Source organism: Pleuronectes platessa, chromosome 19, assembly GCF_947347685.1.
Source record: "Pleuronectes platessa chromosome 19, fPlePla1.1, whole genome shotgun sequence".
Lineage (NCBI taxonomy): Eukaryota > Metazoa > Chordata > Actinopteri > Pleuronectiformes > Pleuronectidae > Pleuronectes > Pleuronectes platessa.
In genome coordinates this window covers 15,999,547-16,024,007 of record NC_070644.1, presented here as the reverse complement: position 1 = coordinate 16,024,007, position 24,461 = coordinate 15,999,547, and the positions used below count along the sequence as shown (strand labels likewise).

Below are 24,461 nucleotides of genomic sequence, written 5' to 3'. Positions count from 1 at the left end.
CACAGAAAGAGAGTTTAAGGAGACGGAGGCTCAATGACAGAAAATTGAATGTGGGGGAAAAAATATATATAATTGAGACAAAGAGGACAAAAAGAGAAAGACACAAGAAGGACATGATAATGAGAGTAATTTTCACTTGTATCATCACATCTAAATAAGAAGGACTGGCTTTTTCTGGAGTTTCCCCACTGCTGTCGAGTTCCTGCTCTAAATGATGAGGCATGCAGTCTCTGGTGATACATAATTTCATGGAATACAGACAAAGCAAAGTAGGAGGAAACGTGGGTAGAGAAGAGGAGACGGACATCTTCGTGACAATTGGGGTGGAAAATATGCACAGTTTTTTTTTTAGAGATGAGAAAAGGATATGAAGCGACAGGGATGGGTATGGGGGGGGGAGGTAGAGAGGTTAGGGGAGCACAGGAACAGAATGGGGCGCAGAGAACAAGAGGACGAGAGGGAAACAGGAGACAGGACAGTGACGTACAAAGCAAGTGCTCGTGGAAAACAAGTTGTTTTTAAGTTACACAACCGCTGGGGCTACTCTTAACTCGTCAGGGTTAAAAATAGGCTGGATGCCAGAGCAAATCATATTTGAGTGTAGAGTGAACAACAGTCTAGTGGAGCAGAATCCCCCTGTACCCTAGAAAGTGTCACAATACACAGTCTTGGCCAGTCTGAGTCACACCACTGTATCTACAGGCTCATTTGGCATAACTCATGATGCAGCAAAATCTCTATGTACTATAATCCCACTTTTTTGTCCAGTGGGATTATAAAGGAAGCATTGTAATCTATATACATTTACATTTGATGTGAAAAGAGCTGAACGATTCCTATTTGTTCTCATATGTGACAATTTGCTGCTTTTGTCCTTTTAAAAAAAATGTATGTGGTAGCTTAAGACCTAACGATTAAGCCACTGTTGAAAAGTAACAGACAGATAAAGAAAATAATTATAAGTTGAAGCCTAATATATGGATTTATACAGCACACACAAAAATATTAAAGTTTCCCTTCAATGAATTTAATAAACTTCAGGTGTTAAATAGTGTATTTAACATCATCTCCACATTTACTGAAAATTTGAAAGACATTTGAAAGGATACCCCGGAGGTGCTTCTGGGATATTGCGTTCACAGGGTCACAGCGAACATGACCTTTGACCACAAAAATCTACTCAGATCATCCTTGAATTAAACTGAACGTTTGTACAAAATGTGAAGACACCCCCTCAAGGCATCGTGTTCATAAAAATGAAACAGATGGATGGAGGGACAACAAACGCATAATGCCTCTGGCCCCTGGTCTTCGTTGACGTAGAGGCATTAAAACAAAGTCATGTACCGCTACTATTCAACATGCACAGCCACTGGGAAATGTTTGCAGCCTAAACTATTCATGTTCTTATCACTGGGAGCCGTATTTAGCGTGTGCCGCAGTTTTCCAGCCCATCAGTACAGATTAGTGTTCTGCAGTCTGCCACTGATTCTCCTGCTATCTGATCGAGTTTGGCCGGCTGACTGACAACCACTTTACCACACAGCACAGCCAATTCGCTCGGCTATTTATTAAGCTTTTCCAGCCTCTTTCTTGGGCCACCTTTCAGGTCAGTGAGACACCATTATACTCCAACACGGGTCCACTGAACCTAAACAGGACCTGTCAGACCCCTTGTTGCTGTAAAGTAGCATATTCGTCTCTGACCATCCGTCTGTCTGTCCTTCCTTTCAGGATCTATTTTAGAGCAGTCGATAAGGGAGGATAAAACACCATTGTTCTGTCCTTCCAGACCTTATAAAATCCTAAAAATCTGTGTCCAAAAAGCCTGCAATGTCTTTAGGGGTTTTGTGTGAACAATTGACTGAAGGACTGGTACCTCAATCATGTGTCTGACAAGCAACTTCTTTCTATTCCATCAGAGTACAGTCTGGTACGTAATGATAGGAATTATCTCAAGCAGATGACGACAGGACATTTACTAGCAAGAGCTCTTGCAGGATTTTGTACCTTGGATATGTTGCCCTTTCAAATCCATTGCACAAAAAAACCCGATTAATTAATTGCTATAAAAAATATAACAGACATCTTAAAATGTGACTCACTTTTATCTTTGGTTGTAAGAAAGATTTAATGGCATAAAAATGGTTCTTGTGTTTCTTCCAAAACACTCAAAGACCTAAATGGCTTCATGGAAAATCAGTAAATTTTAATTAACCATCCTGCCAAACAGCTACTCTAAGGTTAAAGATCATTTTAGTTGTCTAAAGCAAAATTGCTTACACGCATCCTATATAATGATTGCTAACAACTTTGTTTTTAAATGGTATTTAAAAACAGAGGCTGGTGACTCGGTCAAGCTTTTTAAATCTAAAAGGTGAGCAGCAGCATATTTTGGTTATTGATTTTCAAATTGATTGTCGATGAAATATGAATGTATGAAAAAAAAAAATTCAATGCTAACATCCATAGAAGTATAGTACAAGTAGTAAATAATCCTATTGCAGCACATTGTTTTTGACATGAATTACTTCAGCACAGACTGAATTCAACGGCTGAACAAAAGAGAGAAAACTAAGGAGAGAATACATCTCCATTAGGTCTTTGGAGAGATATATGACGGTAGTTTACTGTACTACACTGCATGTATCTTACCGCGGGGAAGCCTGGTGAAAAGAAATGCATAATTTAGACTGAGTGGATTTATTCATCTCCTCTCCTCCTCTTTGTTTTTTATCCTCCAGTTTTCCAACCCTCCCAGAAAGTTGCAGCAGCCAGCGGGTCCAACTTATTTGTTGAAGCTGTGACACCGCAATTAGATTTTGCCCACCCACATTTAAGCCGCGGAGCCGATGGGAAAGGGCGGGGGGGGGGAGAGATCAGACAGAGGGACAGAAAAAGGCTCCGTCAAAACTGGAGTTAATATTTCTGAACTTGTTACCTTGTTTTGCCTCCAACTCTTCTAAACTGAGCGAGGGCTTCTTCTCCTCTGGTGCACTGATTGGAGGAAGCTCCTTGAGGATCATCTCCGCTCCACCTATCATGGCCTCCAGTCCCGCATCGTCCATCAACTTCAATCAAATGTGGATGAAAATTGTTATATATTTTCAAAATGGTAAATGGACAATGTAAAGCACTTTTTTTAGACTTAACAACCACTTATAGGATGCAAACCCATTGATACACGTCTATACTGAGCTCCTTTATGCAATGCTTTTCCATCAGACATTATTCACACAGTGAAAGCACTATTGTCTAGTGTCTGGTCCAAGGACACTTCTGCATGTGGACTTAAAGATCGAACCACGACCTTCTGGTTTAAGGAACGACTCCTTCGTTCTTCTGATCCACAGCATCAAGGATCAGTTTTTATACCCACACCAAATTACCCTTAGTTTAACAGACAAATCTGAACCTGACCTTGTCGTCGTCCGAGTCGTCGTCCAGTCGAACTCTGTTCTTCTCCAGCGGCAGCAAATCATTTTCCTTCGCCTTGATGGCGAAACAGATGGGGGCAAAGGAGGCTGTACAGAGAGACACACAGAAAGTTAAACTGTGATTTATAAAGAACAAAACAGACTCAGAAGACTGTATGTGCATGCAGACTACTGCATTCTGGGGTATTCTTTTAATTGACAAATTTATAGTAGACTAAAAATGAATGAGAACTACAGAAAAAAGAGCAGGACAAGGAATAAAGGAAGGGCTGGAGGACAGAGATGGAGAATGAGATAACACAACAAAGGAGTAATAGGAAGGAGAAACAATAAAAAAGGAGCATGTCAGTAATACACTGACGCACAGACAGGAAAACGAACAGGCTGGACAAGATGCCGAATAAAATAGAATCAGTGTGACGGAGAGGCAAACAGAGATTTAACCACAAAACTGATATGAAGCATCAATGGTGAGTCACATTGATTTAGTTTTGTAATCACATGTATTACCATTGAAATGAAAGAGCCGACCGTGCGTCTCGTTCTCTGAAGAAATAACCTTAATATAGGACCTTGATTCTTATTGTGGAAGGTTATATAGTTTACTTGAGCGATACTCCAGCTGGTTATCAGTTTTCCCAGCCCTGCTCCGTGACCTGTCGCTTCCAAATAGCCCGTGTGAATGCATGCCTTCATTTGCATATATGTGGATGTTTATGGGTCCCTCCAGTGTTGTGGTGAGCAGACGCTTTCATCTCATGCATAGACATTTCCAGCCTGATATCGCAGAATGAAATTGCTAGCATAAATACCATCAGACTCACAGGCAGCTGTGCATAAGAATACGACACACACAAACAAACACACTAGAGTAAATATGTGCCTGCTAACTCCTATACACATATTTTCCATCTGAATGAATGTGGGAGAATAATAATTACCTTTATTCAGCATCGAGTCCTTGAGTGACTTGTCTGCCTGAAGCTTATCATCATCTTCATCATCTACTGTCACAGTCTGGATGAAAGAAAATATAGAGAGAGAAAACGAAAAGAAGATATAAACTCGTACTTAGTCTGAATCTCTATACAGCAAACCAGTGAAATTACTGTCAACACCACCAAATTGTATTCTCCTCCAATGACTTCACATTGTGGGTAAACCAGTACGACTTTGACAACAGACCGATGGTGGTGAAAATGAGATTTCGTTGAAACCTGCTCAGCTTCATTTTTACATTAGGTTATTTTATGACTGGAAGGAAGGAAGCAGAGCAGCAATATGTGCGAAAAGTTGGTGTTTAAAAGTTTTAAAGCAAGCATTGAGGAAAACCAGTCGTCTATCCGTCAGTTAAAACTTTTTTTGGATGAGTCAGCTCTTTCCTCCTGTGCATCGCTTACCGATGAAACTTTAACTGTTGCATTTAATTATTGTAATCAATCATCTGCAGGGTGCAAACCACGGTCAGGGTTCACTCTTCTTTAAGATGTCTCCCTGTGGTGCTACAGGAAATGTTTGTTACGAAACAAATAAAAGTAACTGTGTAGAACTAAATTCTGGCTCCAGCCCAATGTATATTCTTCAGTACTTTTATATTCCTGCCTGTGGCAGCATGTGGTGGTGATGAGCGGAACAGGAAAGGTCGCGAGGGGATTAACAAAAGCAGTAAACTCTTTAGAGTCGAGCAAATCTAGTGAGATGAAAACAAGCAATTGTGAAACACTGTTACTGCACAGCAGGTAAAATAAAAAGAAGCTAAAAAAACAAACAGTGGAATTTATTAAAGTGTGTCTGGAAGCGTCTTAAGGAAAGCTCACATTTTTGCCTCTATTACTTTGCATTTCAGGTCGGCTTCACTCACACATAAACATGAACTCCTCTTACACATGGGTGGACAAACACACCGCTCACTGGACTGCCAATGCTCTTTGAATCCAATATGACGGAAGAATAAGAATAAAAAACAGGTAGATTTAAGCAAGAAAATGGCCGAGGATACGAATCACACTTTATGGTTTGAACTGGAATATATATACATATACACACACACATTTCCTCCACCAACCATTCTGATTGGAAGAAATGTTCATGTACACTTTTATACCAGAGTAATGCAGTTTAATTATTGCCGGCAAAGTGAAACATACAATAGAAAATGTCATCAAGTACTGTGAGGTCATAGCGACCTTGACCCTCAACCACCGAAATATAATCTTTTTACCTTTGAGTCAAAAAGGAGAAATTCCCTCAAGGTTGTTTGATCAAATACTAATTATATAATTAGCATCTATTTTTAGTTGTTACTTTTATTTTCCAAGCTGTAGTCATCACAAGGTAAGGGGCCCTGGCCAAATTTAATAACAATAATAAATGATATGAGCATTCATACCAACATCAGGTAGTTTTAACAGTTCCTGAAGGAGGCACGTCACTGCATTGTGTGCATAAAGTCTCTCCTTGGAAGCATTAATTCATATCAGTATTACTTGTTTGGTCACATTTTTCATTCTCCTTTCTTTTTTCTGACAAGTATAATTAGTTGTGTAAGTCTATTTAGTTTGCTTAAATTTCTATAAGTATCTTAATTGGCTTTCTAATATTCAACTAAATGGTCTGTTAGTCCTCACATCAACAAAGTGCCTTCACAGAGCTGTTAAAGCTGGCTCGTGTGCATAGGCCAGATAACCAGAAACCCTCTGTACCAATACCTGTGCTCCACGTGCTTTCAGCCGCTATCCCAAATATAAAAGACTGATAGAACAGAGGGAAAAGCAGGGATGAAGCCAAGAAAAAACAACATGAACCTCACGGGGTTCATTTTATCATGCTTGAAGAAGGCTTCAAAGGCAGATTCCCACTATTCTGCCGTAGCTGAACAGAGCTTTCAACAGTCAAAGCACTTAACAGAGGCCCCAGAGAACATGACTCCAAAAAAAACTCGCAAATCAAAGCTCACAGGAGACGCAGCAGGAAGAAACTAACTCATCATCCTGAGAGGAACTCAGCGACAATCTGCAGAAACTTGATAGCACTCCTATAGACTCCTTAAGCTTAGTATTTAGAATACTTTGACATTTTAATTCCCACATGTTTCGTTAACACAGCACAGGACAGGTCAGAAGGTAATAATCCTCCATGCTGAATGGGAACATGCATTTCATAACAGTCCTGCAAAACCTCTTCGCAAACCTTGACTGCTGAACACAAGTGGTCGGATAGCATAGGAATTCAAAAGGACACGTGCTTTGTGCAAATTAAATATGTTTGACTTGCTCCAGATTTTGGATTCTTAGCCTGACGTTTTGACGTCTCCCCAAATGAATTATATTGTCGAGCAAAGGAAGTCTGCTTTGGTTAATTTCAATAGATATTTAATTCTCAAAGTAAACCAAAAAAGTAATTGTTCAATTTCGTCAATGAACGCTAAATACATTCTACGCAAAAGGAAAACTGTCAGATAACAGTAATAAGTATCTCCAGCGAAAAACTCTAACAAAGTACTGAGTATAATTGTCTCTATGACGGCAGAAGAGATGACAGCTGCAGTGCTTTACATCCTACATAGATTCAATTGTCTTATTGAGACTCCATAGATTTGTAAAGGTGCCAACTCCTCTCCCAGTCTTAAATCGGACATTACGGAAGTTAATGGTTTATTTTTTGTCCGCTTTTTTAAAGCTTCTGCTCACATCTCAGCATTAGATGCAAAGTGAACGCGTTATAGGACGTGCTCAACGCTAACAAATCAATTTAGTAAAAATGTTGCAAAAGCACATGAACGAGTTATAGTTTACATTCCAGATCAGACAAAAAACATAATTCTAATCGTTCAATGCAAGTGTTTAAAACTGAGAATGTGGACTAAGGGACTAGTGTGTAGGGTTATAAAAGACATTTTGTCATATTCATAATTTGTTTTCATTCATGTATCCCCTGATATTAAGGATTAAGTTCTTCTTACCCTCTCTACACAGGAAGCACGTCCTCTTTCACAATCTGCCAACTCACAGCGAGATGACACTAAATCACACATACAGGTCCTTTAAACCTGCATATCAACATAAAACAATCCAGTGATGATTTGTACTATTTAGAAAGTTTTCCTTTGTGGATAATCATTTTATTTAGGCACCCCCAAAGTGCATCATTCCAAAAACGTACAAGATTTGAGTGTTACGTAAAAAGCAGCCGCAAAACCTGCTGCCGTCTGCCTTGACTGATTCCAGCCCCCTTTGTCACTTTTTCATTAACTTTGAAAGCATAAATAATAGCACTGACAGAGCGCATTGATATCTGCATCCCATTACGCACCGCACAAATCACAAACACGAGGCAGGCTTTTTGATAGAAAAGCACAGCAGCTGTTTGCTGGAGCAGCCTGAGCTGTGTCGTAATGGGCCACACTCCTCTGCACTCTGACAAGCTAATGGATTTGATTCACCAGGAGACAAATTGCCTCTCTCAAAACTGTTTTCCACTCGTTTCTCGCTCCTTTCTTAAGACACACCAAACTCAACAACTCTGAACTGTATGTTAGTGCATAGACATCCAGTGCCTTCAGACACAGAAGTATTCAGAGACTTCACTCTGTTCTTAGGTGGCTTAATGCTCCGATATGCATCGTCAGCTTTGATAAACCATAAAAACGGGTGTGTGCCCTTCCAAATCAAGTCCAATCTACTGAAATTACCACAGATGGAATCAAGTCAATGTGTAGAAACATCTCAAAGAACATCCAAGAGAACGAGAGGCACCTGAGCTAAGTTTCTAGTGTCACAGCAAAAAGTCTGAACACTTGTGTCACTGTGGTATTTTTAGTGTTTTCCTATATGAAATTCTCTGTCGGGGAGTACTCAGGTAAGATTGAATAAGGAAACAGTGGAATCAAATAATTGAATCTCTGGAAAAAAGTTAAAGTATTTTAAAACTTTCTGAAAGAACTGTATTGACATTTGGACATGGAATCTATATGTCCATCTATTCACTCAATATTGTACTGTTCAAATCACATAATTCTCTTGTCTGGGAGGGAAAATGTTGTAATGTGGGCTCCAATGATTTATTGAGACAAAATATAATGGATGAACAAACACCAGAGCGCAGCTATGAAACATGAAATACTCAAATTGCTTAATCCAGGCATATTTGTGAAATTTCCTCTTAAAATAAGTAGTTGCCTGCAAACTGCAAAGTTGACATTAACTTATTCATATACTGATCATCAACTTAATATTCAAACTTTGACCTTGGATGTTGTAGCTTAATAACTCCAAGAAAACTAGCTGTAATTATAAAACCATAAAACAACTCAAATACCTGGTGAAAACCTCTAATGCACAGTCCATTCATCTTCATAATTGCTTTTATTTTGTGCAGCATGTAAGATATATTACAAGTGCAGAGAGGATATATGATGTATCTCCTGTCGTCTGGTTTATTAACCTCAAAGTATAAATTCATACTTTCTGAGTCTGTTTCAAAAGATACTTACATGTGAATATTTAAATTGCTGTGAATGTCTCTTCTCTCTGTGAAACTGTCAACGGATCCTTTCAAGTGTGTCTTTAATGTAAGAAATCTACTGTTCTTGTTCTGCACATGGAGCAAATGTGAGGCTTCAGAAGACTGGGTCCGTCTTTTTTAATGTATATGCTGGTGTTTGATCTGGATACCTCTAATTTTAAGCACAGCAGGTATAAAGTAATATCAGCAACAAGTGGCTAATTTCAAGGTTGACTGTAGGAGCAGTGGATCCTTAGATAACCTTTTTCCAAGATTAAGATTTGGCTGCAGATGTAGAACTACACAGAGAGCAGTGAGTTTCATGACAGGAGACAGAGAGAACAGTGTTAATACTGGTAATAACATTTGGGCCCAGCCCTGCACTTACTTGTGCAACAACAAATTCCTGCTGATTTTGCAGAGGACAGTCGGTTCTCCAACAACTCCACTCGCTATCATTTAATTTCATCAGCTCTGTGTGCAATTGTTGGTCTGCCAGTTGTAATGGGAGCGTTGAATGTGTTTTTGCTTGACTGATATGAGCCTTATTGCTCTGACCTTTCTGAAAATTGACTTAACCGGTTTTGTAAAAAAAATCCTTCACCAGCATCCACGATGGCAATGTTATTACTCGTGTGCCACTTGACACGTCTTATTAAAGGCACTAAGAGCTTTATGTGGAGTTTTGGTCATTTATGGTTGTGTAGCAGTTTAAAAAAAACTGCTGTAACAATAACCATTACAATTCTAACAACCATGAGTACCCATTTCAAGGTAATAGCAATTCAGTAGTTGTATCGTCAACTGAATCTAACAAATCCAAGGCAATCCAATGTCAACATGGGCACAACCATGTTAAGTTGCTAAGAATGACAGATAAGCTCCACCACTCAAATTCCTTTTCACAGAAACCAAGGATGTGAGCAATTAGTGAAGTAAATGATTTACCGCTGGTCATTACTAGAGATACCAGTCTGTTAAACTAATTATTAATATCCTATTAACGTACGACGCTTATTAACTGTTGCGTCTAAGATCTTACGCAGCTGCCAGCCAGCAAACAGCAGCAATGCAAAATCACATACAGCACATAGGACATTAATTTTCAAGGAAAGAAAGCTGTAGGTGCTATCTTTGCTAACGTTAGCAACACAATGACATGATTTGCCTGCGGTTGTTGTGATCATGATTAAATTGAGCTCAATTTTGATTGTTAGACGAGTTGAGTAGTCTTGATTTAAATTTAATCGGCAGGGAAATTTGTCATTAGAGGCCAACACACATAAATCTTACCTCTGCTGTGCTTCTTCCTTCCCGCTGCATGAAGTAATTCTTCTTAAACTCATAATAGCTGTTGTACTGATTCCAAGACTGCAGAAAGTCAAACCTATAGTAGATAGAAAGAAGATCGAATATTGTTCAAGATCAGTGGTAAGCACTCGAAAAAAACAGGTTGATGAAAGAGATCCTGCAGCACATGAAGGAAAAGTTACTGAGCTATTAAACATGAGCCTGGATATGACTCACAGATTTATTTGTGGTGGGGCGACTCACCGTGGGTCATTCTTGGCACGAACACCGGCCTCAAACTTTACTCCGTTTCTAGCAACATACTCAGCCAGCTTGTCTATGACTGGCTGGGTGTCAGGTGGTGGGGGGATGATGGCTTGTGGTGCTGGTGCTGACACTGGAGCTTCTTCTTTAGAACTGTTTTCAGGGAAAATCAAAGTTGTTAACTTAAAGAGAGGTTACGTATTTTTTAATCTGTATATTACTTGTGTCACCTTACTCTTTTTGAAGTCCGTTAAATGTCCTACCTGGTTTCTGGTGCACTTGTTGGAGCAGCAGAGCTGGTGACCTGAGGGGAGGCTGTAGCTGGGGGTGCCACGGGGGCAGTTTCAGGAGGGGTGTGTGTTGTTGCCAACTGAGCCCCAACCCCAGAAGCAGCGGGGGTAGCAGTCCCTCCAGCTGTCGGCATACTGTTATAGTAGGCGGTGGCATCAATCCCTGGGGGGGGCGGGGCCAGGCAGAACGTTCCATCCGGCAGCATGTAGTACCCGTAGTACATTGCTGTTGGATTTCATGCAAACAAATGAGGAGCAATTGAATTAAATGGAGCCCCTTTCATATATGCTTCAGCTGTGCCAGATGAAGGACAAACAGTGACGTTACTTCATGTGGGATATATGGATGAATGCATCAATACTTGGGATGTATGGGTGGAACTGTTCCCTTTAATTCAAGGATGAACAGCTTGTGAATGTGAACACATACTGCACAATGTAATTCAATCCATTTTCATATCCATTAGTCTATGGTGACCTCAAAGGCAAATATATTGTATGGTGGATGCCTCTGTGCAGGAATGCGGAAAATAAAAAGAATTATTTTTGAGATATGAGAAATGGTGATGTATTAAGAGAAGATTAAATAATTAATTTCGGCGTCTTTTTACATTTTCTCTTTCAATATCCATGAAGAAGATCAACAGGTCAGGGAGAACTTATCTGCCCCTTTAAGGTAATTACAATAGAAATAGTAATTTGAGACCACAATACAATTTATCCGAAGTTTGAAGGTGACATCAAAACTTTCGTCTCTTTATTGTAAATATGAACATGTGCTCTAAGTGGGTGATTTATATAAACCGGGTTACAATCTACAAATTCATCAAAAAAAGTGTTTAAAAAACTGAACAAAACAGAGTTAATTAAGTGTTAGTGCTTTAAACTGTGTCATTAGTAAAAGTGTAGGCAATCTGCAAGCAGCATGGGGTCATAATAATGTTGTGATGTAACTCCAGTTTCTCAAGTTTGTTGATGTTGTGTACTTTCCTGTTTGCCGTCAGACTATGCTTAATATTGAACATGTCTGCCGCAGTATTTCATTTACATCAGAAGCAAGTAAACAGAAATCAACAGGTGACCGATCTACAGAAAGGTCATCTCATCTATCAGTGTATTACAAAAACAACATTTCCAAAGAAGAGGAGGGGGGGGTGGGGTAGTACAGGGACAAGGACAAAATAAATGGTCAGCGTCAAAGTGGAAACTGTGATATTAACACATTAGTCACTGAGCTGTTTGACTTTGATCACACAGCCAATTTTCTCTTGTCAGGAAAATGGGAAACCGCGCAGAATCATTTACAAACCTGACATGTGTCAGAGCTGAGATAAAAACGTAAGATGTGTTGGTGGAAGGCCGGAAAGAAAATTCAAAATCCAATGTTTAGATAGATGATTAGATCTCTTCATATATTTCACAGACCGACATTGATGTTGAGGTTAGCTGGTATTTGCGGAGTAGCTCATACGTTCAGCTTACAGCTTCCATTATGGTGAGAGGGAGTGATTGCATACATTACACTAAGGGAGGCAATCTAGTATAAAAGAGGTAATGGAGCAACTTCTAATTGACGCCCTATAATAACATCTAAATGTTCAAAACACAGGAGACGGCTTCCTTGTTGTACCCAAGCCAAGAATAGATACATGGATGGGCAAATTAACAGCCCGTTTCTGAACCACAGCACTTATCAACAGCATTAAGCAGCCAGGTCATCCACAACCAATTTACTAACTTTAACAGCTTCATATCTGCAGCGGGGATCAGATCAGAGGACGCCCTCCACAGCTGTCTCCGAGATGAATAAATTGCAGTAATGGCCAAGTAAACTCTCACGGGTCAAGAGTGGCCAGCGACCATGAGTTTATTTAAACAAACTGTTTCAGGGGAGGGTGGACACATGCATGGTCCGATTACTTAAGCAGCGGTGCGGAAAATAAAGACGAGAAGGGGTGGGTGGGACTTATAGTGAAGGGATAAGCAGATAACATTTTTAGACAGCCATTTTTTCTGAAAATTAAATGTTATTGCTTACATTTTCTCTTAATTTATTCCTAAAAGTGTCATTTTGAATAATGACCCAAAATATGATCCAATTGGAAGGATATCTGTTTCAATATTATATAATTCATACATGGGAAAGATCAAGTTACTACATTAGCCTCAGTAGTGAGAGTTATATTCACAGTGATTTATTCAAAGTAGCTCTTTGTAATGCTGTTCATCTGTGAGAGGGTCACAACAGCAGCAAACAAGTGTCTGTGGATTAAGAGATATCTGGTTTTAATATTTCAAGCCCGTAGTTATTTGAATATTTACCTCAGTGTTGACTGTGACTCAGTATCAATGAAGAAAGATTGCAAGAGAGCGAAGATATGAAAAAAGATAATAAATAAGAAGATGCACAGAATAACAAAGTGGCTTTCGAGTTTTCAAATTTTGTTTTTCCTCACGTCTCCTTTAGCATTTTATCGTTTTATCTGTATTTTATCCTTTTCAAATCCTTCTCAAGATTTTATTATTTTCTTTTTATCTTTTTCTGATCACTATATAATGTTTTATTATCATTTCTATATAATTTTATCGTTGTTTACCCGCCTTTGGTGTTTCCTGATGAGATTTACAATTGCATTTCCTCAAATCTTGTTAATATTGTTTTGCTCTGTCCATGGATGAGGGTTTGGGTATTGTTTTTATTGCCTTTGTTCTGTAAAGCATTTTTTGATCCATTGTTTGTATGAACAGTGCTGTACAAATAAAGCCTGACCGATGTGCACTGGCACCGGAATAAGTTACGACAGCTCTATCAAAACGTCAAGCATCCTGAGTAGCTTCTAAATTTATGAAGATGACCCCCAAAAGTCAAGTGACGGACATGATAAAGGAAACTGGCAGATCATAAATCCACAACAAGTTTGGCAAATCACATCAAAACTGTAAGAAACAGCTTAGCCGACTTGGCTGACTTACAACTACACGCTGTCAGAATATAACAGTGAAGCCAAATCAAAATAAAAACATCTTTAAAAGTCTGATCTAGCCAAGAACAGTTAGCTGGCATCCTAGTTTTCTACTCTGTCCCAGAACACCACTGAGCTTAATATTACTTTGCAGTCTGTGGTCGGCATTAAGAAGAGAGTGGAAGTGAACAACCAGCAGAGGCAGAACAAATAGACCATTTATGCGCTCAGTGGTGGACGAACAAGAAGATCTCTCCTTGGCCGAGGAAATGAAAACGTCAAGATGGCACAAAATGAAACTGACCGACCCAAACATATGAGGAAAACAATAAAGGTCTCATTTAATTTCACTTGTGTGGTCGTTTGACCTTAGAGGCACCATACTCACGGTCAGCTGTGTAGTGCGTTTGTGTGGTGGGAGCAGGCGTTTCTGCTACTTCCTCTGGTGGCGGCACTGGTGTGGATGCCACCGCTGCTGCTGCAGTGCCGTTTCTTTCTTGCTTGGTTTTTCGTATAAGTTCGGCCAGAGGATGGTCCGGGTCCATGACTTTAAGAGGCTGCAAAACCACAAGGCTGTTTGTTATAAAGATAATTTTTTCACACCATTATGTTATATTTTATAGAGTAAAGATAAATTACACCTGCTACAAGCAGGAGGCAGAGCTGTAAAATGTGTATATACATACACATGTTAAAAGCTTTATCAAGCGAGAAGCCATGAAATCATTAGAAAGTATTTGAATGCAGTGCGAAAAATGTGCAATACTCTGCAAGTATCCCTACGCAGTTATCTTCCTTGGTAACCCCATAAAATATTATATATGAGCCCTTAGAGGAATATTAGAGCGACTGATTTGAAAAGGAACTCCCTGCTGATGGGAGACAACTGCTCGCCAGTTTCTTATTAAAAGGAGCTCGTTATGTGTCTTTAAAAAGACATGGCTCCATTCTCACTACTCAGTCAGAGACTAATGGCTGTCCTGACATGAAAGTGCTCGAGAAAAAAATGTACCACAGTTAGTGCAGACATGGGGGAAAACAAACGGGATGTGAATGTGACTCGCATGAAAGGCAGTGGTGTCCTGATAAGAATTAACACATTTGTATGCAACATTATAATTAGCCTGTTTCAGTTTGACTGCTTTAGAGGAGCCGCCTATTTTCACTGTCCAATGATAATCATGTATTAATGAAAGGGATTAGATTACAGTCTACATAAGCAGTTTAAAACACCACTGGTTTGAAAAACATTTAAGAAAAACAGCTGTTTTCATAGCATATTAAACATTTTCAAGATCTGCTGTTTTCACACGACAGGAACGCAACTTTAAATATTCTATTGACCAGGTAGCCTGTTTCCATTACCTTCACCAGCTCTTCCAGACGAGAGCACTTCTTAGGGGCAAACAGGCTAGGATGAAGGTAATTGCCATCCCCATCATCATCCGAATCGTCAGAGTTTGAGTCTACAGTAGGATAAGAAAAAGAAACATGATAAATACAGTACAAGACACTTCTTGATTTTTGCAAATGTAGAGCTTGTGTGAGCATGTTACTAGTCAGTGACTGCTTCCTGTGACTCACCCTGCTGCTGCTCTTGCTTGTTGGCTGATAACATGACGTATCGCCCGTCCTTCATGGCCCGCAAGATGTGTTTGTAGTAAGGGTTCAGGTAATGGTCGAATCGGAGGAAGTCAAACTGGGAGTTGCGGGACTGCTTTGCTTTCAGCACTATCTCAAACTGAGCGCCCTGCTTAGACACGTAGTTGGCCGTCCGCTCGACGATGTTATGGGTCTTTATGGTTGCCGGCTACAAAAAAAAAAAGATGAGACAAGAAAATAAACATCACTTTAACTAAATGCAGTCACTGCAATTTCTGGTTTCTGAAGGAATAAATAGTTCAACAGTGAATAACAAGCATCATTACCGTGTGAAGGTGAACTGTGCTTTACACAAGATTAAGATGCAACGCACAGTTCATTAATAGCTCACAAAAGTAATTTTGTCTGGGAAAGTATTTTCATGCCAAGCACTCTTATGTTCATTGTGATGACATAAATTCTGAAAATACACATGGGGTGAAAATCAGTGGAACAAGAAATGGTCCATTATTCATTCATTATTGTTCCCCTTGTGTGCTTTCACTGATTAATCATTGTCATTACTTCGAGAGCGCAGAGAAGTGCAGCAATCTCCAAAAGAACACGCATATCTCATCGGGATGAAAGTCATAATAAATACTGTCTTTCAAGACATTGGCCAAAAAGATGCCAGCGTCCGGCCCTCACAGACCATTACTGTATTGGGAGCTGCCAAGGACTTCCTGACATACAAGGACTCTTCTCACTCTGATTAAAGAACTTGGCCATTAGGGGGAAACTGGGTGTGTAATATATTATTTTATGTTGATGTAAAATAAACAGGAAACAATGATAAAGCATCACACCACCTTGCAAGTGAAACAGGTTCATATCCTGTTGATCACAGATGAGGTAAGGTATTAAAGTCTTATTCACATTACGCAGCAAACGGCAATTAATACAAACAGTGCAAGGAGAAACTGACTAACTAGCTTGGAGTTTATTTTTTGCCAAAGGGATTTGATGCAGTTAAAGGGGGACAAAGTGAGGTGGAGTAATATTATAAAAATGACTGCACTTTCATGATATACACTTTTAACCTAAAGAGGTGATAGTGAACATAGCAAATGCTTAATTGGCGATATATAACATTTTATATATAAGTTTACAGTCTACAGTTGAGACAGAATTGAGCATAACGACGGACACTGGGATCAAAATCTGTTTCTCTTTTCTGAACTATCATATAACACCTCAAAATAAAAGGCTTCAAAAGAAAGTTGGAGGAAGGAATCTAGGAACGAAATACTCACCAGCTCCATATCAGGAGGGATAACCAGCCCCGGGGGAGCCACAAACGGTTCCTCACTCTCCTCCGGCTCTTCTGTACAAGTGATGAGATATTTGGACAAAGAGAGTGAGATCAATTCTTTGTTAGTCATTTGTCAGCAAAAGACTAAATATACTTTGCTTGATACATACCCAGCTGAGCAATGCGGCCAGATAAGATTTGAGTACCGAAAGCATTTTAAATGGAGGGAAACTACAAGCCTAAGGCCTTCTCCCCGGTAGATAAATATACCACAACACTGTTCATCCTGTATCATCTGCTGCACACAGGTCAGAGGGAAACTGAATTAACATGTTTAATAATGTAACGCAGCAACTTTATGAATTTTGGTTACTTCATTGAAGGTGAAGTGTGCAGATATAAATTATTTCAGGTAATAAATATACTGCATGATCAAATTCAGTTCCTTATTAACGGGTATAATATGAAATTAATTAGTCACAATTAGTGTGGAGGTTTCGACAAAGTTGAATACAAATCATAGTGGAATTAACCAGCTTGCTTTTTACTCATGAACAAATAATAGTGATGAATAGTTGTTTTATATTGTGATAATTTGTCTCTGTATCCATCAGACCTAAAACTCTCCACCATGGCCCTCATTTGCATTTCATGGTGGCGGTTTTATACTGTTCAATTAATTTGTATTGTGATCATTTCAGTCTTTAATGAAGTGAAGGGCGAGACAAAAGACAATTGGCAAAAAAAGGATTTAAGTCAAATTGCTTAAAATGTTAATGGCCACTGTGAGGTGAGACGTTGCTGACTTTTTTTCTCTGGCATTTGGGAGCTTTAGCAAATGTATTCATACACTTGACTCAATTCTACAACCTCCCCAGAGAGAGGCATCTAGTCTGCTTAACAGTTAGGCTAGTGTCTGGGACCAAGTACTTCCAGCAAAGTCCACATCAAATATTTAATGTGTGTGTGTGTGTGTGTCTGTGTCTGTGTGTGTGTGTCTGTGTGTGTGTCTGTGTGTGTGTCTGTGTGTGTGTGTGTCTGTGTGTGTGTCTGTGTGTGTAATTGTATTTTTGTGAGGACCAGTTTGACTTGGACCTTATGGTGGTGAAAGCACAGACATTTTGGCCAGTCCGCACCATCTGATACATTTCTGCACAGAGCTTATCCAGGGTTAACTGTGGGTTGTATGGGATATCATTTGGTTAGAGGTCAGGTAAACGTTGGGGTAGGCATTGAGTTGGGATAGTTAAAGTTAGGGTCAGAAGCTTGGGAAAATAGAATGTCAATTAGCGTCCTCACAGTGATGGAAGTACAAGTTTGTGTTTTTTGTTTTGTGTCTAGTCAGATATGGATGACTGATGACCGACGACCAAAGTTGACACTGATGTTCACAGATGATTACCCGTCTAAATTTCATACCTCGTTCCACTCATGGCTAAAATGAGCTAAATGTTTTTAGGGCCTCAAATCGGAGTTTGTTATTACTGTCCTGAAAAACCTTGATGTTCAACTAATGTTGTGTTTAACTTCACATACAGTTCACATGTTCCCTGTGAGCTCTACAGGCAAAAAACTCAGCGTCAGCAACCCCCTGGTGGATATGTATCTGCAGATGGCTGCTTGGATAAGAATAGTTAAAAAAAAAGGAGAAATGGATTAGACAGACCTGCTGCGTTCTTCACGGCAGTCTGCAGCAGCGAAAAAAAATTCAAACAGCGAAAACTTGGACATGACACAGAGCCCACCACAAGCAATGTGTCAAGAGACACAAGGGGTATGTCAATGAATCCAGATTTCAGTTTTCCCATACAAGCATCTAACAGCGGCGTTAGACCACTGCTGGAATATGACAACTGCTGATTTTTTTTAAGGAGAGGATAGGAGAGGGGTTGAGAGGTTGTGCTGTGTGTTTTGCCATCCTGTTCGTGCATTTTCATTTCTATCCAATGGAGTGACACACTCAAATGTGTGTAAATGAAGTGAATTCTCACCAGCATCCTTGTTAGCTTCCTCCTCCACCGTGGGCTGAGAGGGATCGTAGTAGTCAGCGCTGTATTTGAAAGCCACTGCAGTGTAGGTGCCTTCATCAGCCAGAGCCTCACTCAGACGTTTGTACTCCTCCTCTGTGGAAAACAAAAATACAAGCAGCAGACAGGATTTTACTACCGATTGATTATTCTAATCAGACTCCACAAACTATTCACAGACTGGTTGAGTCCTAGATTTACAAGTTTTCAATAAAAATGATATAGTAATAGTAGTTACTTGGCCCCAATCCCTAAACTGAAACTCATGTCAAACGACAACGAAAATGTATCTTTGTTAAAGAAGCAAGGGCAAACATTCCTCTATAATTCTCAATATTTCCAGTGCTTCCCCACTGATCTCTCACTGGACAGATGGGTAATACCCTCAGTGAATGAGGTCGGCCTTTCAAATTCAAGGACAAACTAGTCTGGGGGATGAGTATGTGTGTGTGTGTGTGACACTTCATTAGCTGACGCATTCTGTGCAGTCAGTTTTGGCACAAGACATCATATTTCACTTAAAAATCTGGCTATTAATTCCATTACAGTCATTAAGTCTATCATTCAGAAGGGTGCTTTGTCATCAAAACAGCCGGTTTCATTACAATGTGAAATGACTGAGATGCAAATACATTCGATGAGTGGAAAGTGATTTCCTTACGAATGCCAGCTCTTGATCCCAGAGTCAAAGCCAGTTCATTTTTAAAGAGATGGAGATAGAATAGAGAAAATGCCTCAAAAAAAGGAGATATCACTCAGGAAAATCTGATTTTACGATGCCAAGATTAAAGAGCTGAAAAGTTGTCGCTTTTCTATTTGCACTGACGGGATTGTCATATTGGCCCAAGTGTTAAACGAGGACACACGCCTGATAATAAAAAAGTGATATGGACAATAATTCAAACAGTGACAGCCTCAAACAGTAAGACATCACTGACACGGACTGAAATTATGACTCGAGGGAATCAAGTAATTAGTATAATGTGATATCAGTAATAAAAAAGGTAATAAACTCCGTAGAAAACTCAACAAAGTGTCAAAGTTGTGAGAGGATTTCCGTTTGACAGCAGTCATGCCACTGGTTGGTAGCCTTTATGTTTAGGTGTAACTTGCCCTGTAACCTTGGCTCCAACAAAGTGACAGCCGCCTGCAGTGTCAGTAAAACACAAGGTTTAGGACTGCTGCTGATGGGAATCAATATCTGTCAGTGGAACACGATTGTCGACCTATTCTTAAGTGTCATTATGTCCGTGAGAGAGCAGTGACCTATCACTGTTTACTAACATGCACCAATAAAAATGTTCTACCTTAAAGTCCTTTTTCTGCAGACTAAAGAAAATCTGCAATTTAAAAAAAGACACATTTTCCCTTTACTTTTTTTTTTACCTGCTTTTGAATCCTTTACTGTTGTCGTACAGGTTGCAAGTCATGTGTGTGGGTAAAAAAATCATCCCATGTCCTGTTTGAAATACTTCCCCTTTGGCTGGCTCGCTGTTTACTTTCATTAAGTGTGAAGAACCATGTCTCCTTAGAGAAATTAATGGGGTTGTAGTAAACCTTCGTAAGGAGAAGAGCACTACATCAACAGCTTTCCAGTATTAAATCATTTTTCCTGGCAGTGAAAGGAACAAATAATCTGTGACAACAACCTTGTCCATCAATTATGTTTTTAACGCTTGAGGCTTTGTTGTTTCTTTATAATCAAATCAGGATAAAGAGAGTACAACATAGTGTTCTCAGTATACTGTGGTGAATGTAGTTAAATTCATGATTCCCGCCCAGGGCAACCAACAAATACTGGATGATGAGTAGATATCACATCAATCAACCGAGATTTACTTATGTTGATTACAGCAGACTTTAAGTGAGTGATTCATTACTTGTGGGTCCTGCTGCATGTTCAACCATGGGGAAATTTACGTGTGTATGTTTTATGAAGTTAGCCCACCTTGCCTGGCCTCTTCTTCCATCAGGTCCGTGCGCAGAGCCAGGTACCTCTCCTCATCGCAGTGCGCCTCGATCCTGGCCTCCTCCTCCGACAGCTGGTAGGACGTATTCCATGAGCCGCTGTCGTACTCTGAAAGATCATGTAAGTGACCACGCCCATCGTATCTGTTGGATGATAAAAAGGATTAGAGAGAGCGAATTCAACAAACTTTTTTTTGTTTAACACAACATGGACCTACTTACCAATGAAAGGAAACCTACAACCCAAAAGTTACAACATCTAAAATGTTCTACCTCTAGTCTCTCACGATGTAAAATACTTGAAGTTATGAAAATGTCTCAACGTACTGATTAAGTCAATAGCGAACTTAGGATACCTAACAAAAGTTCTGCTGGTCTTACAAACCATGAACCTTAGAAAGAAAAACAAACAAAAGCAACTGGCTTCTTACCTTACAGGGTTCAACCCCCTCCCCTGTACCACTCATGATTACTTCTACATCTGCAAAGATAGTTACATACACACAAACCCGAGCACATAAATACCTATCCGTAAGAACCCAAATGGACGACATTTTCCAGGGTTCGTCCCTCTACGCCACTTCCCAGATGCCGTTTCTTCAGGAAGACAAAGAAATGGGGTGCTGTGGTTGGCATTCGGGGTTTGGCAGGACCCCTTAGCCTACCTTGCTGGGGAAAGAACTGGGTTATGTGATAAAGACACACATACACAAGCTGTACAAATAAAACACAAGTTGGGGCCACTGCGGATGAAGGTGATTCAAAAAGGACAGAGGCACCAATCTGAGGTTTGAAGAATGTGTTAAATGTTCTGCAGGGGTGTTACATTACCCCCCCTCCTGGTTGAATCATTACACTTTTGGGGCGCACTCACAGATATTAATTAAATTTGGCATTCTGGTTTGGTCATATGAGATATGGAAACTAAATATCATATGTGTCAGATTGCATTTAAGGGAGATTTTAAAGGGGGGGGGGGGGGGGGAGAGACTCTGTAACTTAAACTGGTCAAATCTCCCTTAGAGAAGGTCAAGCTTTATCCCAGCTCCATCAGTCTGAGCAGTATGCTGTCCCAACTATTGCAAAAGTTCTGACACAAAGTTTTGGTTCCAAATGTTTCTCATATTACCAAATCAGAATGTCCATCTTTGTTAATATCTGTGAGAGTGTGGCTCCGAAAGTTTGATGATTTGACAAGAATTACCCCATCAACTTCTGCATTCTTTGCAGAAAGGGTGAAAGCACGTTTAAACCTTAAGTTACTAATTTTATATTAGCACCGTGATATTTTGAATCACCTTAAACAGCAGTGACTTTAGTCTTGGTTAGAATTTGCTCTGGCCTCGTGGACTTCAGTGCAGCTCGATGAAATCCCAGAGGGTCTGATTTGAACACGGGTTAATATTTTTTGGTTCAACTTGGAATATTGGTCATCTTTGTTGCAACAAATTCTTTATTGTCTTAGAATTAAAGTGTAAAATGTGTCTCCAGAGGAAATTCTCCAACATGCCAAGATGCAAAGCCCACCTCAAAGCTGCCAAGGATTGATTTATTATGACATTTTAATATCAATTTAAAAACCAAAGTTGCCAGTTTGAGAGGCAGCTAACTCAAACTAATCCAACCTTAGAATCAGGATTGGTTAGTTTAAAGCTATTGTTCCTAATAAACTGGCCCTTAAGGGTCCCAGTGACAGCTCAGCATCATGGCTGATGCTAAGGTTTTGCATCATCGCATGTTGTGCCAGAAAACTTCAAAACTCCCACGTGTTGTGATTCAAAGACGTCCAAAAAAGACAAATCAGCAGAACAAGGGAAATCAAACATTCGTCGACAGGTTGACAGTTTTGTTTGTGTGTGTGTGTGTTTGTTTCTCTTTCATCCCAAGCTTCTGCAAGACAAGAAAAACTCCCAAGTGGTCCCCTTGTTTTGCATTGTGAGACATGCTAACGGGACAAGGGGAGAGATGGTTAGCATGAATGTTTTCGGTCTACGTTTGTTCAACCGACCTATCAATCGTGATGCTCTTTTCCCCCATCCACGGGATGAGCTGCTTTCCATGCTCGTGGTACAGAGCCCGCTCGTCGTCCCGGAACACTTTGCAGGCGTAGCCGAACACCAAGAGGTCGGCGTATTTCTCACTGTCACTCACGTCCTTCTTCGCAGGCTTGTTGTTGGGGTCCTTCTTGGCGGCTCCGCGACGATACATCTCCCCGGGAGACTCGTGGAAACCACGTATGTTGAAGTGCAGGGTCCTCCGGGAGGCGGCGGCGATGCTCCTGGAAACCCAGCGGCTCGCAGGTGCTCCTTAAATTACGATAATCCGTCGGGTTGTCCTGCAAAACAAGCTTCTACGTGCCAGCGGCCGCCATGTTGGAAAGCGTGTGGATGCAGCTGTGTTTACCCGTTAGCAGTTACGACAGATTCCTCACAGTTAAACGCACGTTTATTTAAACCACAGGATGTAAGATTTAGATTCAAATCATGCAAATATTTAAATTTAATTATTTGTTTTAACCGGAGAATTTCTACATGAGTAGTGTTTTTGCCACGTTTTCATATTTGTCGAATGTGCTGGAAGGAATCGAACTTGCAATGTGCTGTTGAAACTGGACTGAAGAGGTGACCCCGGTTTATTAAAGTAAATAAATAAAATAAAATAAAATAAATAAATCTTCTTTCAGGATATTGTTGTGTTGAGGTTCGAACACGTTGTATTTTGGTTTAAAGCATCTCCATGTCCCCAGTGGGAGATGAAGCTGGTTCAGAAAGAGCTGATGCACAAAGGTAATGTTGAATATCATAAATTAAACTTTGGGTTAATTCAAAAAACATCCTCTTCCCTTTTCTTCTTTTGCATGGAAGCCACGACTATTTTCAGTTTTTTACATAATCTGAACCTCCGATCTTAACTATTTAGCCCAATTAATAGTATTTGTATTATTATTGACATGACACACACACACACACACACACACACACACACACACACACACACACACACAAACATGCATATTGTTTTGCATGTTGACAATAAATCATCATTGCAAATTGTATTTGTATTGTATTTTATATGCTGAAGATGTTTGATATTTTTTTTAATGTATATTAAAAACCTGACTACTTAGTCTGGCTTTTATGTAGTGCTTTATTTTGTCATTAACTTTAACAGATTGTTTTCTTAACCTTCTTTTATTGTTGCGTGTTCTATTGCTATTTGCTACGGTATGTATTAGTCTCTCTAGATCTGTAATTCATTTTTATCATCCTAAATTTTTATCAGCCCCCTCTAAAGCTCTTTAATGAATTCGATTTGTTTACATGAAAGGTGTTAAGAAAATACAATTTGAATGATTGATTGATTGAATGAAACATTTCCCAGGACAGACAACAACTTGTATAGAAGGCCAAGTGGACAATGTCAGACTTGCAGGACATGGGACAATCCTGCGTCAGCTCAGAAGGACAAAGTCCTAATCAGCCTCTCCACTTATAAAACTCCTAATTCAGTGAGCAGACTGTTTTCCTCAAGTGTTCTGGTTTTAAAAACAACTATTTCCACACAGATGATAAATGAGAATGTACAGAAAGAACTCCTGGAGAATAAGTTGATTTTTTGTGGTTTATTACAGACTTTCAGGGAACATTAAAACGCAATATATTACTGCCGTATGCGCCATTGAGCAGTTTTAAATGGAAGGAATGGAATGGACTTTAAAACTTCTATTATAAAAAGAGCTATAAAGTAAGAATCTGTATTTTCCTGAGTTGATGCCCTTGCCTCTGAGGCCTAAATCCATGAATCAGTTCACGGCCAGGTACACAGTA

General features: G+C 39.7%; 1 protein-coding gene across 2 annotated transcripts in view; it reads right to left on the bottom strand.

Annotated features, from left to right (window-relative positions):
- sfswap (splicing factor SWAP) overlaps nucleotides 1–23,018 on the bottom strand; it is a 41,890-nt gene extending 18,872 nt beyond the window's left edge. The window contains exons 1-14 of one of the 2 annotated variants that reach the window (XM_053411133.1): nucleotides 22,643–22,766; nucleotides 21,160–21,231; nucleotides 20,615–20,778; nucleotides 18,631–18,762; nucleotides 16,641–16,711; nucleotides 15,331–15,556; nucleotides 15,112–15,212; nucleotides 14,135–14,303; nucleotides 10,757–11,009; nucleotides 10,494–10,646; nucleotides 10,233–10,326; nucleotides 4,379–4,454; nucleotides 3,421–3,524; nucleotides 2,942–3,071 (exon numbers count right to left, since the gene is read on the bottom strand). In XM_053411133.1, the coding sequence (XP_053267108.1) occupies nucleotides 2,942–3,071; nucleotides 3,421–3,524; nucleotides 4,379–4,454; nucleotides 10,233–10,326; nucleotides 10,494–10,646; nucleotides 10,757–11,009; nucleotides 14,135–14,303; nucleotides 15,112–15,212; nucleotides 15,331–15,556; nucleotides 16,641–16,711; nucleotides 18,631–18,762; nucleotides 20,615–20,778; nucleotides 21,160–21,188 (1,702 nt within the window). In that variant the 5' untranslated portion in view covers nucleotides 21,189–21,231; nucleotides 22,643–22,766. Of the gene's footprint in view, nucleotides 1–2,941; nucleotides 3,072–3,420; nucleotides 3,525–4,378; nucleotides 4,455–10,232; nucleotides 10,327–10,493; nucleotides 10,647–10,756; nucleotides 11,010–14,134; nucleotides 14,304–15,111; nucleotides 15,213–15,330; nucleotides 15,557–16,640; nucleotides 16,712–18,630; nucleotides 18,763–20,614; nucleotides 20,779–21,159; nucleotides 21,232–22,642 lie in introns of both variants that reach the window. The other variant, XM_053411132.1, reaches the window with a different exon arrangement.
- Between the last annotated feature and the right edge of the window lie 1,443 nt (nucleotides 23,019–24,461).